The following is an 18,774-nucleotide window of genomic DNA, read 5'->3' on the forward strand; positions in this document are numbered from 1 at the left end:
CCGTGACAGGCATGTCTTGGTGTACTTAGAAGTAAGCATAAATCATTTAATTTTAGTCCATGCACAGGGCGCTAATAAATGTGTATACAAGATGCATTATTAAGCAAAAAGTGATAGCAAATGCAAGTTCAGATGAAGGATGAAAACTAATTGAGACAATTATGCATGTCAGTGGGATAGTGCGAAGTAAAGCTAGCAGTAGGTAGTGTGTTAATCTTTGCATAACACAAGTCGAACACACTGCCTAAAGGTGAAGCTTTTGTTGTTGTTTTTTGTTTTGTTGTTTTTTTCTCTTATGTCCTTTTCAAAGAAAGTTCCTGGTTGACTTACATGGCTGTTGAGCAGGCTGCTTTTGTGACTTGCAATTCCTTCAGACTTTTGGAGGTTTTCAATCGCCATTTCAAGCTAAAGAAAGAAGAAGCATGCAAACAAAAAGAGAAAAAAAGGACAGAAAAGAGGGAGGAGACGGGAGAATGAGAGAAGGGGACAGAAATAAGCAGAGGTATATGAAGAAAAACACACACAAAAATAAAACAGATAAAGGAAATAAGACTGTTAGCGAGCAGCCAGATCTCTGCATTTCCATTAAAATCAGTCAGTGTTGCGGCCAAATCCATTATTGGTTGACAAAAGCATGCAAATCAAGGGACTCATTGGGTTAAGCTGCTCAGTGTAGGTTTGCGGTCAGACACTCTAATGTATGCAAATAGGAACCACAAAAAGGGGCACAGGTCATGTCAAGTTTGAGGACAATAGGTCAGCAATGCCTAACCCCAACCCACCCCCAAAATTTTTATAAGAAATAATATTTGTAAAAAACAAAAAATCTGAGTAAGTTGTACCTACAACATAAGCAGAGTGTCATGGCATAAAATACACTGGCATATTATTCTGTCTTTGGACCACAAAAAATTATGGAGTCCAACTGGCGGGCAAAGTGAATGACAAAACCAGGGACATTCTGTTGAGCCGTAGAAGAAAATCAAGTCAAAAAAGAAAAGATATGTGGTATTGCAGCCAAACTGGAGACACAGAAAAAAAGGAAAAAGAAGCAGGCAGTGTTCCAAGCTTTAAGAAGGCTCCAGAGGGCTCATGGCCAAATGGTAATGAGCCCCAGGGGTTGCTTTGTTTCGCAGGGCGCTCAAGTGCCTGTGAAAACCTCTGAAACAAGGCAGTGCTGAATTATTTAAGCCAGTGTCCCGATTCTACAGGCTCTCTGTCCTGTACTTCTCTGCTCTCTGTGTGTTACTGCAGAGCCAGGAGGCCCCAACTCAGGTTGCCGTAAACGCTGTGTCTCCCCCTGCCTCCCAGGCTCGTCTGGGAGGCTTTCCAGTCTGGACACAGGCTCAGGTAGCAGTGATGACAGTTAGCACCAGTGTGCATCTTACAACACCATATGGTAGCGGGGATCTCTGCTCAGTAAGCCAGGTTGTACTGGTAACAATGTTTTTGCTTACTTTAGAGAAAAACTTTTTGGCCACATAGCAGTTGAGAAAAGACAAACAATCTCCACGGTATATTTTGTCAGTCACTCAGTCTTTGTTGGCTGTAAACCTCTGATTTACACTTTGTTGTTTTTTACTGACACGTTAATCCCACTCTATTGGAAAAAATTGCTCCAGAGTACCACAGAAACATCGGTATGGGTGTTGCTCACCATAGCTGAGGAGGAGCGCGATGAGTGTGATATGTGGTTGCGGCTTCCTTCCATACTTCCTCCATGAATCAGGTAGGTGCTTCCGCTGGAGATGATGTGGCTGCTGCCCACGTCCATAGCGATGCCCACCATGCCATGAGGGGGCACCCCGCCACTGGCAGAGGAGACCACTGTGGTGACATGAGCTCCACCGGCCTGCGAGTCAAAGTAAGTTCCCCCACTGCTCTGCCCGTATAACTGAGCCTCTGGGTTGTAAGAGTAGGCTGTTCGTCTGTGGAGAGATCGCGGCAATTAGCAAACAGATATCTTTCCATGATTATTCTAAAGTAAAATTTCATGACAATTGATAACTTTTAGGAGACAGATGAAGAGCATTTATAATATGATTTTCTTTGTGCTCAGATACAGGGATAGAGTACTGTTGATACATTACATAATCTTGTTTACATGGACAAATATAATACTGATTTCATCCGAATATTTGGCTATGCTGGAGTCAAATAAAATATCAAACTGTGTGAAGAAAATCAACTTGGCTTCATTAGCTTTAAAGGGGTTTTGATTAGAGCCTCTTTAAAAGCAGTTGGGTGTTAAAATGATGAGAAAGGTGTTCTGGAAAGTCTTGTTTTTTCATGCTTTTCATCAAACACCTATTCATTCATAATTCATAATAAATTCTGCATTTAGAGTGCAGCTAAAAATGATGGATAGTGCTGTCTGTTAAATTTGAAAAGCAAAATGTTTTATAGCACTTAAGCATCTTATATCAAGTGTCAATTTTTAACTATGTTACATGTTGTGAACAAAAATGACTTGCTAATATCACACAAATGAAGGCAATATGAAGGCTTACATAAGTAAACCAAGTCATATGAATATCAAAACTTTATTTCATAGTGTACTTAGAGTACACAATGAAAAACATGCATCACATTCATTTATTATAATTGTGGAATAATGTAACATTGCTTACATAGTTCCATTGGTGTAAACTGCGTCTCCACTATCTCCTACATATTGGACCTGTGATGGGTAGACATGTTGCACCTGTTGAACCTACACACAGACAACAGGAAATCAAAGCAGGGAAACTAAGTTAAACTGCAACTACATTTACATTTAGTCATTTAGTAGACCCTTTTATTCAAAGCGACTTACATGAAGAAAAAAGCAAACAATCAAGGTATAAAAGCAAACAATCAAGGTATATAATAATATAACTAGTATTGGAAGAGTTACTGATTCTTTTTAAATCATAAAAGTACCACGTGAAATTAAATTATTTGCTTGTTCGTGTAGGCATGTGCACACCTATTACAGTGTGTACATAAAGTGCAGTGAAAAAGTCTGTAAACCCCTTGGTTTTTGCATTAACATCTGTCCAAAACAAAAGCCTTAAAATATAATTTCAACATTAAAAACACTACATACTGTATACAGACCAAGTAACTTTGTGTAGGGGTTCTATAAAGTGCTTAATAAGTGTTATTTTAAAAAGGGGAACAGGAGTGATATAAAGTGATGTTTGAAGTTTGAACGGGAAGAAAAGTTGCTAAAAAATGATTTGATTAAAATGCACATTTTCCCAAGGACATAATTGTGGTTTAATAAAGACAAGCTTGATGTGACAAACATCACAACTGGTAATGATATACTGATGCAGAAGAAATGGTGATGAACTGTCCATCTGCGATTGGCTACTGCTGTGGCATTTAACATTAACCTAATAAGACTGGTAACTTAGACAAGCTAATAGCAGACACTCAGGTCAACTCCTGAATTTCACTCTAGATATCACACAGTCACAGTGTCATATTGGGAATTGGTTTAAGCCTGGGCTTTGCAGCAAGTTCACACTAACCATGGGACCAATGGAGGACTGTTAACATAAACATCATCACAAAAGGAGCAGCTGTAAAGCGAAGCAAAATCCTCCACATCACACACATTTATAAATGACCAACCATTGAGGCAAATTGTTATTTAAAAGGCAACCAAAAGCTGTAGAGAGGTTATTTTCACGTTATTCATGTATGCAAGCAGTGGGCCAGGCTCAGCCAGAGAAAGACACTTTCGCACACCCATGAGAGGCACAGGAAGCAGGAGAAACAGTTTGGCACATGCTCGGGACGAATGAGTGGGCTGCCATGTTTGGGATTTTCACTCTGTGTTGAACACAAACATGGTTTGGTAACTGTTTAACTTATGTACTAAGGCCATACCCAGGATGCCCAAGTAATTAATCAAACTAAAAGTAAAATTATGACTAGAATGAGAAAATCTTGTAAGTAATATTTGTAAGTGACACAAAAAACAGGCTGTATGATTATTTTTTACGTATTTAATCTTTTTCTAACTTTATTGTAAAAGAACACACAGTATAGGTCTCCAGCTCAGTCACAAAAGTAAAAATAAGTTAATCTAAAATAATTGTAAAACACCAAGGGGTGTACAAGAATTTTCACAGCACTGTATAAGTATGTACAGCACTGTGTACCTGCTGAGCGACCTGTTGAACCCTGGGTACTGAAAGCTGCTGTACTTGTCCTCCCTTCTGAGCTGAGCCTGTAGCTTGAACCAGCACCCTCTGTGTGGATACAAGACATAACTTAATTACATAGGTATGCACGTACAATCACACACATAATTTTAAACATATGACAGTTGAAACAAGACGGGCAAATATTTAAAATAAAAAAAAAATCACCCTCAAGACTTTAAGCTAGTGCTGATAGATTTATGCCAGTAATATGAATATAAATGATAGCACAAACCCTTCGGTCACACACCTACTGTCAGCACAGGACAGTGGTGCGTGACAAGCACAACTCTGTATTTCTCAGTGTATTCCTCTGATTGTGCCTTTTCTTTTCATACACCATGCATGAGTTTTTTCAAAAACCAGTATTTTATGTTTGACAGTTTGACAAAACTGTTGAGACATAACAGACTTTCCTCATTTGTCCTGTCATTACAGAGGCAGCAGAGTAGTACAATACCTGCTGAGAGGCTGGGACAGGCTGGACCACAGGGGCCTGAGCTGATGATGACGTTCGCAGCGCTGACACGCTGGTCGTGGTGTCTGACCCTCCCTCTGAGCTCTGCATACTGGGGAGAAGTAAAGAAGCAGAAAAGAGAAAAGTCATGAGTAGGGGGCAATTTAATACTAGACTGAAGAATGCAGGTAACACTGAATCTTAAAAAGAAAACACTAAGAGCATTTCACATTTATACAAATGGACAGCCATACTAAACAAATGCTCATCCTCCCTTCTTTCTTGGAGCTACCAGGGCTTTCATTGTGCCCCAGGGGGTTTCTGGCTCTACCAAGTCAAGCGGAGTCAGTGAAGCTTTCAGAGCCCCAGAGACTGCCCACCTTTGGCCTTAATCACTGGCAAAATAAGCAGCCCAACAGTTTTACACGGACACTCCTGGTCCTGCTGACAGATCAGACCCAGGTGGAAAAGTTACAGTACAGGAGTTCAAGTTACCAACAGGACTGAACTGCCTCCTGAGGACCAAAGGCACTGCCGCCACTCAGCTTTCCACTTGGTGACAATGTGCACAGCATAGCAAAGGGGAACTAAAAATGGAGTAATACAAAGGCTCTCTTTAAAAAAAAAAAAAAAAAAGGACAGAGAGGGAAAGAGCGGGAGTAAGGCAGGGACAAGAGAAGAATGGAACTGCAAGGGGGAGTAAGTAGATAAAAAAACAACTTCCCCACTCTCTCAGAAAAAAAAACGAAGGGGGAAAATGAGAAAAATGGCAGTGGGGCTCCAGCCCCTGCCAGGGTCCTGATGATATCCAGCGATTGTTTCGTACGAGAGCTGTTCTCTGAGGGCTCCAATAATCCAGCTGATATGAGGAAATTCCTCAATGCTTTGTAAACGTTTGTCAGTTACTATGGTGAGGAATCCATGACGACCACCCCCAACTCAACCCCCTGCTCCTTTCCCAGTTCACTCCTCTCTTTTCCCCCTTTATAAAGCTCTTGCAGAGGAACTTTTGAGTGTGACCGCAAAGAGAAGAGGGGGAGGAAGATTAGAATAAGGGAGAGGGAGATACGGCGCTGTTGGGGGGTGGGATGAATAGATGAGCAAGAGCAGCAGGAAACGTCAGTAGGTGAACAAGAGAATGGTTTTTACCATAAGCATTACAGGACAGCAAGACACAACCTGCTCTAGACATGCTGTGATTACATATTGTCATAACACAAGGCATGCTCTACAATGTTATTTTAATTCATTGGAATAGATCTGACGAACACCACTTAGGCTGTAGTAATCTGGAGGCTGAGCTATTAGTTACAAGCAACAGGTGCAGCCATCCTTGTGTTTTGGCTTTCTTGAGACCCAACATAAACTTTCTTATGGGGCTGCACCATTAAACCATTTAAACTTTTTGCGATTAAAGCCTTTGCTTACACAAGAATTAAGAAGACTTTCCTGCATCCTTTGCATCAAAGCAAGTGCTCTGAATTCATCAACAAATAACTAGGCTGTATCATATCAAGTGACAAAATGAACTTAGACAGCAACAAATCTAACATGTGACATTAGAGAGGAGAAGAACAACAAAGGAAAAAATGAGTCACAATCAAGGAAACCCCAGTGATCTAGAGGAAGAGGAAATCAACTCACCCAAGCCAGAGTTTCAATGAAACATTGTACTTACACCAAAATTGGATTCACATCCTCATTTGTGGAACATTTTCAGGGTTAAAGACTATGCTGATACAGGATAGCACCACTCATTTACAACCACCTAATTGCTACCACTAAATACAACATGATGAAGCTATCACAGATGCTACCGCAAAATCTACCACCCATAACCAAGCCGTTTCCACAGTCAAAAGAAGATTGCAAGGGCAAGTGTGCAATCTCTGCACGAGAAAATAGTGATTATCCTTTTATCCAGAATAGTGCAAGAAAACTTGATTTAGCTGCATCACACTACATGTTGATTAATAGGAGAAGAGACTCTGGCACTTTTAGTTTTTATTTCTGTATAGCTATCCTCCAATCACAGCTTCCTATGTTAGTTGATGTAAAATACAAAATACAACATTGTGAAATATTAAAATTTTGACCTTAAAAATACCTGAAAGAGTCAAGGAAACCAAACAGATTGGACCTATAACAGGTTGAATTTGTTAAATGACCAATAGCACACAGTGTCACAAAACAAATGTCTGGAAACTAACCAGCTTTAAAAAACAGTAAGGTGGGGGGATACTTAGGGTAGTAGGGCAGTACTGGATGTTACATTAAAATCAGAGTGTTCCTTTAAGATAGAAAAACAACAGATTTGGGTGTGCCACCACTGGCATTTTCCATGTGAGATTTTGCCACAGGCAAAGACGCTGCCTGCCTACATGACTAACAGACTGAGAGGAGGAGGTTTATGTTGAAATTCCTGATATGTGTCAGTCTTCACACACACATGGTCCTAAACACCATTCCGAGTTTACCATGAGCAGCCCTTTTAGTCCATCTTAAATGAATTTGGTTGCACAGGGCACTATTAGCACTTATATGCAATGGCTTTCATATTCCATATTCCATTTCTTGTATGTCAAAGTACCAAAAGACTATTATCAGAATGATGTTAACAAGGAGGGAAGATTTTAAAAGCCGCTGCAATGCTCAAGCATCATTCTAAAGCAAGGAATTTGTCTATGGAGTGTCACTTGAGTTATAAATATACTTGCAACAACCTTGTCATTTATCTTAGACTTGTCATTTTCTCCAGAGGAAGTGACACAGGCCTAAGGGCTTCTTAATGCCATTGATTAGTGAGCGACATGGCAGGGTGGCAGGGGATCACAAAAGAGAGCCCTGACCTGCACGTTCTGATTCATTAAATCTCAATTAAAGCGCTGGCTTTAATAGATATGGTGAAGTGTGCCAAATTATTGAGTTGGAGGGGGAGAGACAGGAGTAAAGGCAGAGAGGAGTCTTTCTGCTTAGTGTTCAGGGAAGGTTAAAAGCCACACAAATTCCCCACCCGCAGCTCTGAAAGGCACAAAGGTAGGACACAGCAGGAGACTAGCAGTAGAAAACTGCTACTCTGGATAGGCTGTTGTCTGGGGCCAAACCTTTCTGTCTCCAACCCAGAGGTAACTTCACACATACAAGTTCGTTTTCAAGTCTGGTCTATGGGCCTGGTTTTATTCATGCAAATCCCAGATGAGCACTTAACAACATTGCAACAACAGCCACTCCTTTTAAGAGTTACCTGAGTTTTAAAATATAAAAGGAAATAAAAAAGACAAATTTTAAAGAACCCAAAAGCCTCACAAAACCACATTAATGCTATAGTCTACAGTGCAGACAAGATTTGAACATATGTCACTGACAGATCTAACTTAAACAGGGCTCAATCAGAGAAAAACACATACAGATGTTCAATTAAAAGCAGGAGCCCACAGTCTTGGCTCATGTTTGAACTGGCCCACATTGTTTGCAGAGCAACAACGGTTGCTAGTGGCAACACCGTCCACTCCCGTTTCCAGGAGCCTGTTGCTATGCAACCAACAGAATACTTCCCAAACCAAACAATGCCATCCCCCCACCTGATCCCTCTATCTCACGCTAAGTAGAAACTTACAACAATAAATACTATGTAAGCTATTAATTTCAGACACCAGGGGACATAGAGGGAGACTTACTCCTGTGTTGTAGTTATATAAAATGTGCAGACTTTATGCTGGTTAAGACTTGATTAAAGAGGATGGGATGAAGTGCTCTGTTTTGTAACTATTCTGTGCTAAAAAGAAAGAGGAATGTTTAAGTCATCCATGAGACAACAGTCTATTCTTCAAGGTTGCTTTACACTCATGCCACCCAAAAACAAGACTTCCAAGTCGAGTCTTTCCAAAGTTTCTTGGGCAGAAGAGATAAAACAGCTTGGGCAAAGCAATACTTTTTTCAGGGTAAAACAAAAGAAAGTAAAAGCAGGCACTGGTTGCTTTTAAAGCAGCAGCTATGGATAAAATGTATTCAGCAATATGCTGATCTTTCCCTCTATCACACCTTCAATATGTACAGGGAGGGAGCAACAGGGTCTCGCTGCTGAGGCTCTAATATGTGTGCTCTAATTTAAGAATTACATTTTTATTTTTCAATTTGGGTGTTTTTCTTTGATTTAATTTAAAAAAAACCTATAAGATCACAGAGACACGCGCTCACACAAAGAGCGAATTAAGATATGATAAGAGATTTCCACAACAGAGGCTGTTCTTCAAGCCTGTCTCATTAATTCATGGCTAATCCAATCAAAGCAGCTCTTGGGGTCTGCAGATGGCAGAGAGAGAGAGAGAGAGAGAGAGAGAGAGAGAGAGAGAGAGAGAGAGAGAGAGAGAGAGAGAGAGAGAGAGAGAGAGAGAGAGAGAGAGAGAGAGAGAGAGAGAGAGAGAGAGAGAGAGAGAGAGAGACAGAGAGAGAAGAAATAGGAGGCCCAGACCACTGTCTCTGATCCAAGCTCCCCCCTCCCCTCTCAAGCTCACCTCCCCACACTGGTCATCAGCACAACCTGTCCAGTCCGTCACCATGTGCGCTGCAGGCCCGACAGCCACAGAGAGAAAGATCAAACCGTTTCCATGGAGATTGTGTGTTCGCCCATGCTCTACACTAGCAACTTCCTCCCCCAACGCCCTTCTAACCCTTTCCAGATTTCCACTGCCCCCACCTCCACCCACCCCCAGCCCTCAAGCCCTCATCCTTAACATTTAACATCATGAGATGAAGAATGAGTATTTGAAACTGAACATTTTGAGAAGTTCAACTGGAAAACACAACAAAGAGGAGCAGGGAAGGAATAGGCGAGACGGTCACAACTGGAAATGTAATCAGGCTATACTCATACGTGTGGGCATCTCTCTTTTTCACAAGTATTTATGTAATGTGATCCAAGGTTGTCATACTGATGACACAAAGGAGGGGGCTTAAGTCACATCATATCATATCATATATATATATATTTTTTAATCCTTCCTTAAAGCCTCTTCAGCCAATTTGAATATAATCACAGACAGATTCAAAGCACATAGTATGGGCAGTGTAGAAAACTTACACTCTGGCCTACACTGGTACTTTTATTATGTACACAAGTCAAATGCTGGTTAATGCAAATATCTTATCAGCCAATCACATGGCAGCAACTCATTGCATTTAGCCATGTAGACATGGTCAAGAATGAGGAACAAAGGGGATTTTAGTGACTTTGATGGTTGTTGGTGCCAGACGGGCTGGTCTGAGAATTTACGAAACTGCTGATCTACTGGGATTTGGGATCACGCATAACCATCTCTAGGATTTACAGAGAATGGTCAGAAAAAGAGAAAATATATCCACCACTTGTTACATCCAAGGTATGCAGAAGACCATCAAACACTGCACTGCAACACGTCTTTGATCTTAATTGAAGGCATTCATTCTGTTATTCTACAATATTGGAAAAAAAAAAACACAAATAAAAAACAAATATCCTAATCCCAAAATGATAAACCAAATACCTGCCCAATGAAAAAAAATTGAAAAATGTTATATTTAAGTCCAGCACTACAAAGCTGCTGGATCTAGATCTGCATCAAAATTGAATCAGTTATTTCTTGGCCCACTGCCTACATTTTAACCTGGCCTCTAATATTATTAAACCTGACAACAACTTAATAAGATTTCCTGCCAACCATTAGACAAATAAAAAGACTGCAAGTTTGCCTTCTTGCCGTAAGTAATTCTGCGGTCTCTTTGATTGCATTAAATCAAAACCAATCACCAATACTGACAACTTTGAATGGTTAAGTATCCTAAAGCTTTAGTCTAGTCCAGGCTTGTATCCTGTTCTTTGGAAGTAAAACGGTTCTCACTCCAGCACAAAACCCTTGCATGAACATTATTTAAATCTGCTTTCACTTGCTCTTTTAAACAGGTGTGTTTCTAACCTGTGGAGTTTTATTTCCCAGGGAACAACATTCTGCAAAGATGATCTCAGATGCTGGCAGCGTGCTGCCTCAATCTTGACCGAAGAACCTGAGATAACCATTTTGTTGCACTTAAGGAGGCTGCCTTTTTGGCAAGTGTTCTCTCCACACAAATATGACTCTGAAAATCTTTGTACTGTATGTACAGTATGCTTTCAGAGCCGCTACTTGACACAAACAATGAGTCATCAGTTAATGCCAGAAATTTGAGACAAATCCAAGTGTCTGTTGTTGTCACACTTGAATCTTGCACCACATTGAATACTTGCTAACAGACTCAGATTTAAGTATTTGTTAACTTTTTGAGGCAACAAAAGCCTGTACAAGAAATAATATTAAGATATCAAACATGGGTTAACATTTGGCAGGTTATACCAGAATAGATGTTTTAAACACAAACAATTTGACTTGTCACAGAAGGAAAAGCACAGTTGGAATTGATAATGTTAACAATGTCTCAGTTCATTTAATTGTCCCAGTAAGCTATTTCAGTGAGCCAGCATGTACAATACCAGAACCTCCCCGTCATGGAATGCAACCACTATTAATGTAAATAAATACACCTGTGCTTTACCTGCTGTGACATGTCAAAATGTGTTGGTGGATGAATTTTACACAAGAGGCAGGTCTTCAACTGTGTTTTTCTAATTAAATAATACTACCACTGTAGCCACACTTGCAACATTTGAATCTCATTGTGTTTAATACAGTGCTGTCTTGACACTGATGATTCAACATGGTGCAATGTTACTGCAGAAACTTAAGAGTCAAAACTCATCCTTAAGCCATTTTATTTTAGTCAACTGGTGAGCAAAGTAAATCCATTGCAATCAAACTCTCATACAGAAACTGAACAAGGTCTGGATTTTAAATCATCTATTCCTCAGCCAGCAGCCAGATCCAGTGACATGCTGTAGATATTAAAAAATATGAGTTACATAATAACAGCAGCATTCACACCCTAATATAGCAAATCCTATTCAGTGTCATTTCCAGAACATTAACCATTAAATTACTTCAGGATCTGACAAGTGTTCCTGCTTTGCAATTTGCATTAAGATGGAAATCACACATCATACAGTAAAAAAGTGGTGACAGCATACAGTTGTGAGATTGTGTCTTTTGGTTTACAAATCGGTTCTCTTTAAGTTCAGATTTTTCAAAACCTCACCTAGTTGTTCTTTGTTCCTATTGACAGAATTTAAAAAAAAAACTGCCAGATTGATTGACAGCTTTGTCAGTTGCAACACTGCACTGCAAGCCCTACTACAGCAGTTACAATACGCAACACGCTTCAGTAGGACAACACAAACGCTATAAACTTTTACAGGAAAACAATTAGCATACAATGCTGCTTCTATGAACATTGCAAAATTAACATTTCCTCTCATTTGAATGCTAGTGAACAGGAAAAGAGGGTTCTCAAAGATCAGGAATTGGACCTCAGGACTGCACTATATAAGGTAAACACAATTTAAGTGAAACTGGGTTGTTTCAACCTGTGACAATGGTGCCCTCTGCACCAAATCTCCTAATTAAAGAGCGTCTAAAAAAGCTATGCTCAAGACCCAGCTAATTCAATCTAAAATACTGCTCCTTTGCAAATCTGGTCAAATCTTTCTCCACTAAACCTAGGCATGGTTCTGGTAATTACTTTGTAGCAGGTTTACACTGACAGAAGTTCTTTTTTAAGCCAAATAAACATCTCTTAACAAACTAGCATAAAACTCCACAAAAGAAAGAAAAGTGAGGAGAGGATGGGGGGCTGCTGCTATCCCTGCCTGAAAGAGAGAGGGAGGGGGGGTCCGCCATTGTAATGCAAATGTCACTGCCTTGTCTGCTGTTTGTGGCAGGAAATTTAATTAGCAGTTGTGTAGCTACGATACAAACAGGTGGAATGTTAAGAATGCTACTGATGACACACAGACAGACAGAAGAGACAGACTGAAAAACATTTCATTTCACAACGAGTTTCAACTTGTTGCCACCGCGAGAGGGCCAATCAGTGGCAACATTTTTTTGGTATATGACAAGATTTGTTTCTTTGTATCCTAGCAGCGTAAGCCTACAATGATTTCCAAAATCTTTGTAGCTGGAAGATGTGATGTGAGAGTCACAAGGACACTTAAACTATTTTTCTTTCAACAGATTCTTATAAACCGGTAACAGCAAATCACTTGAAATGAAAAGCCCTTCACAAATAAGTGAATTATGGAGCTTAAGAAATTGTAACATTTCATGTGAACAAATGGCACTATTAATTTCCACTTAACAAGCCCCACAAGGCATTCTCCTCTCACTTTTTCGGCTTTGCTCTGTGATTTCCTGACATGCCTTTGGAGTTATGGGATAACCCATTAAATCTGTGTTAATATCCTACAATGAAATGTGCAAAAGCAAGGCATTTCAGTTAGCACAGCAGGAGGTAAATGTAACTTGATATGAATATGATCAAAACTGTAAACAGCAGTTACAAAACCAATGGCAGTGACTGGGTACATGGTTATATCTGTAGCAGGCTATTGGATTGAGAACTTCTCCCCGGGGCAATAGTAGGCCTCATCAAGATAAGCTAAATACAGCATGAGCAAACACACATTCACAAGCACATCCACACAGCACACTCATCCATGTGTACACACACACACACACACACACACACACACACACACACACACACACACACACACACACACACACACACACACACACACACACACAGAACATGTGACCAAAAGCTGTTTCAGGTCACCCGCTGCCCAAGAGACCACTGCAGCTGTCCTATTGATAGCTGGACTGTACTACACACATGGGTCCATTTAACACTCAAAATGGCACACGGTTAACAGTGGACAGACACAGCTATGCACAATCATACATGCAAATCCACAGATGGCTCAAAAGAAGGATAGAGGAGAGGAGGTTAGGCCTAAAGAAGGGGCAACATTTCCTGCAAATCACAGGGCAGTGTGGCACTCGCAGCTGAAAAGGACCAAAGCACGACCACGAAAGCAGGCTGCACGCTAGACCAAAGGCAAGTGAAACTCGGGATACAGGCATGAGTAATTTAAAACAGAAACATAAAATAAATAGTATAATTTTACCTCCTCTTTCGAACTTACATTGTCATTAATAATTCCCAACACAAGCCAGTAAGAAGTTTCTTAATAATTGTCCAACCACCAACTGCTTTCCACTTTGTTTAAGTCGCTTCTCTGAACACCATTTCTTTCTAACCTGCCTCTGCAAGCCAAAGCTATTCACTCTTACCACAAAGAGAGAGATGAAAATAACCTGATTAAAAACACTGACTTTTAAAAGAATAACATTTCGCCCCCTGGCCCACTCCATCCCCTTTCTTTCCATGACTTGGGTGTATTTGTATATCAAGTTGCCATGTAAACATAACAGTGTCACGCTCAAATTGGGAGGTGGGGATGGTGGGGGTTACACACAGAGTTTCGGCGCTGTCATCTCTTTATTTTCTTTGTGGCTGCGGCGAGTTGTCTGACCAGTCAAAGTTAAGATTCTTTCCCTGAGACTTACTTTAAAACAAGCAGAGTCTTCTGTTAATGCACATTCAATTCTTCCCTCAAAAATTACTCAGACCATACTCAGACCTGCATTTTGACCCCTTTTCACATAAAAGGATACAAAATAATACAAATCCTAAAATCAATCATTCAGCTCTCTTCTTTCACAACACGAATGCTTTATATCCATGCATATTTGAAAGTTTAGAACTCAATTAATTAGTAGCAAGCAGAGAGGGTTTTAATTAGATACATTTTCATGCTGTAAACAATTCTTCCTCATGCTTCAATAGCAAGAAACATTACAAATGACCGAGCACCTGACAGCTGTCTCTGAAAAGGTAGTCCATAAAATGTGTTCTCTTAGTATTTCTCAGGGGACATAAGGAGACAGAATCCCAAAAGGAGGGTTTGCAACAGCCACAGCCACACCGTAAAGCTAATGAAAATGGGGATTCAAAATCATTGTTGGGGGTGCGTTCTCTTTCTTACAAGAGTACAGATTGATATGAGCCTTCAGCTCTGAAAAGGGGTCCAACAGAAACCTTAATGAGACATACCACTTAACAATGCGTCTGAGAACAACTTTGCCTTTGGGTATAAAATCAATAAATCTGGAAAGATTAGTAGATGGAGCCAAATTACTAGTGATGAAATGAGTGAGAGGATATAAATCAGATCCAGTTATTAATTCAGCTTAATATAAAATGTAACTTAAGTATAGTGTATAAAATGTATCTTAATTAGTGCCCTGTTTTTTTAAAACACAGAAAACAGTACTTCAATCACTTAATCTTTCACCCAAGACTGTAAAAACAAGACGGAGCTGTATAAAAAAAAAGAAAAAAGAACCATCATAGCACCACCTAGCTGTAACATATCCAGTAATTCAAAGTATGTCTGATATATTACAACACCAAAACTTTGTGAAGTACCAACTTTGTTCCATTTAGATAGCAAACGTTGTATAATCTGATTGACAGAGATGAGTTCATCTTGTGAGTTTACTATCTCTCTCCTGAGATAGAGACCAGTGGAAGCAACAGGCTTGGTAACGTTATAACGTCGCCGGTGTTAGTTCATGAATCTGGCCTCGACTGCTTAATATTTTAATACCATTTATGATATTCCTTGTGAGTGAAAGTCACACCGAAGGAGTCGGCAAACTGTCGGCTGAAATTTAAGTTATCCCCCTGTTGAGTTCACGCTTGCTCGCAGCAGACGTTTGTTGCAGTTGGAGCACCAGGACCAACGCTGCTAAAGCTAAGCTAGCCACATTTCCACCTGCTTGAATACGACTCTCGCTAAAGACACCGACAGTTAAGTTTGTCCGTGTCGTGACGAACACGACAGAGTCGCCGTCAACATCACGACAAATGGTTGATCTCACAGCTGAACTCGCACTCACCGCTACTGGTTGTTAGCATTAGCTGTAGCCTTACCATCCATCCTGCTGGGATTGAACTGGAAGTGCGTTCACAGCTCCACACACACTACGCGACGGAGCAACAAGTGTAAAGTGATATTGAATCAATTTTGAGCTGGAGTAGCGTTGCCGCTGTGTATAACGTCAAGCAAAGTGTAGCAAAACAAGAAGTAGAGGTGAAACAGATATTTTTCCAGGTACTAAAAGCTGGTGCCAGCCTAAACTATACGTTAGTTGAATTGAAAGTGGAAAGCCGTTCTCAACTTGGGGCGGATGCCACAAACAAGGGAAAGTTGTGTTGTGGAAAAGACTGCAAGGAACGCACTCGACCCCAGAGCATTTTTCCTCCAAATTAAGAATACTTGAGCAGCTAAATTCTGTGAAAATAATAGTCACCTTTGCCTTGAGAAAAGTTCTGCCTGGCTCTGCTCTCTCCCTCTCTCCTCTCGCTCGGTGACTCCAGATGCTGCTGCTGCTGCTGTTGCTGAGTGTTGCGCCCGTTGGTAAGTAACTGTCTCCACGGCTACAGTCACTATGGCGCGACAGGGTCTCGAGGCAACTGTTGCTACCCTCGAATGCCTACGTCAGGGCCCTCACTATGCTAGGGAGGGGCCAAAGGGAACAGAGCCCCGCCCACTTCAGTAGAGCTGTAAATCAGGAGTGAACCACTAGGAGGCGGTCTCAGCCAGGGAACTGGTGAAAGTACACTTTATTTATAAAATCTGTTCATTATTGTACTATATAACTCAGGGATGGGCAACTTAAATGCTGGAGGGGGCCACAATTTTTCATCGACACTACCACAGGGGGGGCCACGTATAGAACAGTGCACTGAACCAGATATGATGAAACTGCAATTTTAAATATGTTTACAGTGCAGTAACTTAACAGTATAAATAAAAAAATAAAAAAAATAACCGCTTACTGAGATTTCTTTTTTTGCCAGTGCAAGAACAGCAGACCAACATTAATTGCAATAAGTAATTGTGTGCATTTTTAAAATGCACTTTTGAGATTTCATGCTCAAATGCATGTAGTTCTACTGAGGGCCACTTCAAGTGAGGGTTCCGGGCCTCCAGTTGCCCATCCCTGATATAATTAGTATCAACAGTTATGTAATAGTTATGTAAAGCTGGCGTTTCTTTATTTACATGTTAATGTAAACATGTTAATGGATTAAAATAATATATTATAGTATTTGGTGGGAATTAAATATTTAACATCTGGATACAGACTGTATTGGGAGTCCCCATTACTTGTGACACAAAAGTCAAATACAGTATAAAACTATATCAAAATATGTTATGTGAATTGTGCATAAAATGCGTAATAAATGGATTTGTCAGAACTATATCCACATATTTTGAAAAAATGCAGTCTTAGTATTGCCATATTTTTTAAATACAAAAAATGCAGTGGTTTTACATGTTTTTCAAATCACCATTGGTGGAGAGTTACTAAGTACATTTAGTCAGTTACTGTACTTAATATTTTTATTTAATGCTTCTTTATACTTTTACTCCAATACATTTCGTATATAGTTAAGGAGTTACCAATTTTTGATAGGGAATATTGTCTAGATTTCCTATATCGCAGCTGATATATGTTTTTGTGGATTGTACACCAATTTTAATATGACTATGCAAAGGACAGAAGGTTGCTTTCTTAAACAAACAGAAACAACATGAATATTAAACATTATTAAACATAAAAATGCCAATGTATTACATTGTCAACTACATCACCATAATATTATTTTATATACCCACTCTCTTGATATACATCTATATTACAACACTTTAACACAGCTCCAATAAAAGAAGCAAATATCTGAAATATTCTAAAAACTTAACAAAACTGCTGTCTCATTTTTTTTTTAAAAAGATACATTGTACATATATTGTGTTCTTTGTTTCTATTTTTTCCTTCAACATATTGATTTATTTCTACTAATGAATAAAGCTCCCAGCATTATTCTTCCATTTACATTTAGTTTGAATAATTTTGTTCTCATACATGTATATATGTTAATGCATGCAATGTAATGTACTTTTCCTCTTGTAAAAAGGTACAACCAGTCATTGCATTTCAGATCTTTAGCACATGGTGGCAGCATATGTCTATGGTGTGACCAGGATTGTGACACAAAATTGTAACAGTTTGTGATATGAATAGATTACTTATCATGTCTTCTTGATAGACAAAAGACAAACGCTTTACTGAGAAACCTTATATGCTTCCTTTTGATCTTTTTGTTGATTCGTCCATACAAAACATTAGTCAGATTACATAAAGTATTATGAGTTTACCAAGGGTTTACACAGTACATTGGGATATATGTTCGCCAGTGGTCTGAAGACATATAAATTTAAGGATTCCTGTTACATTCCTATTTAAAACAGCGTAAACATTCTTTACACAGCCTACTGTGATGTTATGTTGGTCAAAAATATTTTACATAAAAGGTAAACTAAAGTATCTGTTACCAGTACCGGTTCACCCAATACACACACTACGCACATTGTGTAGGGCCCCCCAAACTAATAGTGGCCCTGTGAAAAAACAAAACAAAACATAATATTCATTATTATGACAATGGTGCTAAATAGGCTAAATAATAATCTAAATCACCTACATTTGAAGTATATGAAAGTAAAACAAGTGCAGCCAATTTGATTGAGCTGAATTAATAGTAGCCTTATCTATATTCTTATGCTTAAGTTTCTTACAAGCAGCACAGACTCCAGTGCAGGAGTCAGTGCAGGCACAGATGAGATGCAGCCGCCTCAGGCAGTACAAGGGGGGGATGAGTGGAAGCACTGGGTGTCAGGTGCAACTGTTTGGGGTTCAGTTAGGAGGGCCCCTTCGCAGAATTTTGCCTAGGGCCCCATGGAGGTCTGAACCGGCTCTGTCTGTTACAGAAATACTTCATAAGGTAATTCGATAAAAGAAACTTAGCAGAATGCTGGTTGGTAGCTGAGTCTATATAATGGTTGTTTTTGTTTGTTTGTTTGAAACATTGATGGTTGTCACTTATAGATGGACAATCAACACCAATACATGCTACCGGGATCTATGGATGATATGTTGCTTTCTTTGCTTGAGGGAGAATGAAATATTAAACATTTAGGCACGTTGTTTTGGACCCATTTCCACAGTCTTGAACACATGC

General features: G+C 39.7%; 1 protein-coding gene across 3 annotated transcripts in view; it reads right to left on the reverse strand.

Moving 5' to 3' along the window:
* Positions 1-16,089, reverse strand: part of rfx2 (regulatory factor X, 2 (influences HLA class II expression)) — a 29,797-nt gene extending 13,708 nt beyond the window's left edge. The window contains exons 1-6 of one of the 3 annotated variants that reach the window (XM_059340502.1): positions 15,999-16,089; positions 4,657-4,765; positions 4,155-4,244; positions 2,631-2,713; positions 1,658-1,928; positions 331-405 (exon numbers count right to left, since the gene is read on the reverse strand). In XM_059340502.1, the coding sequence (XP_059196485.1) occupies positions 331-405; positions 1,658-1,928; positions 2,631-2,713; positions 4,155-4,244; positions 4,657-4,764 (627 nt within the window). In that variant the 5' untranslated portion in view covers position 4,765; positions 15,999-16,089. The remainder of the gene's footprint in view (positions 1-330; positions 406-1,657; positions 1,929-2,630; positions 2,714-4,154; positions 4,245-4,656; positions 4,766-15,998) is intronic. The other 2 variants (XM_059340504.1, XM_059340503.1) reach the window with 2 other exon arrangements.
* Between the last annotated feature and the right edge of the window lie 2,685 nt (positions 16,090-18,774).

Source organism: Centropristis striata, chromosome 9 (assembly GCF_030273125.1).
Source record: "Centropristis striata isolate RG_2023a ecotype Rhode Island chromosome 9, C.striata_1.0, whole genome shotgun sequence".
Taxonomy (NCBI): Eukaryota; Metazoa; Chordata; class Actinopteri; order Perciformes; family Serranidae; genus Centropristis; species Centropristis striata.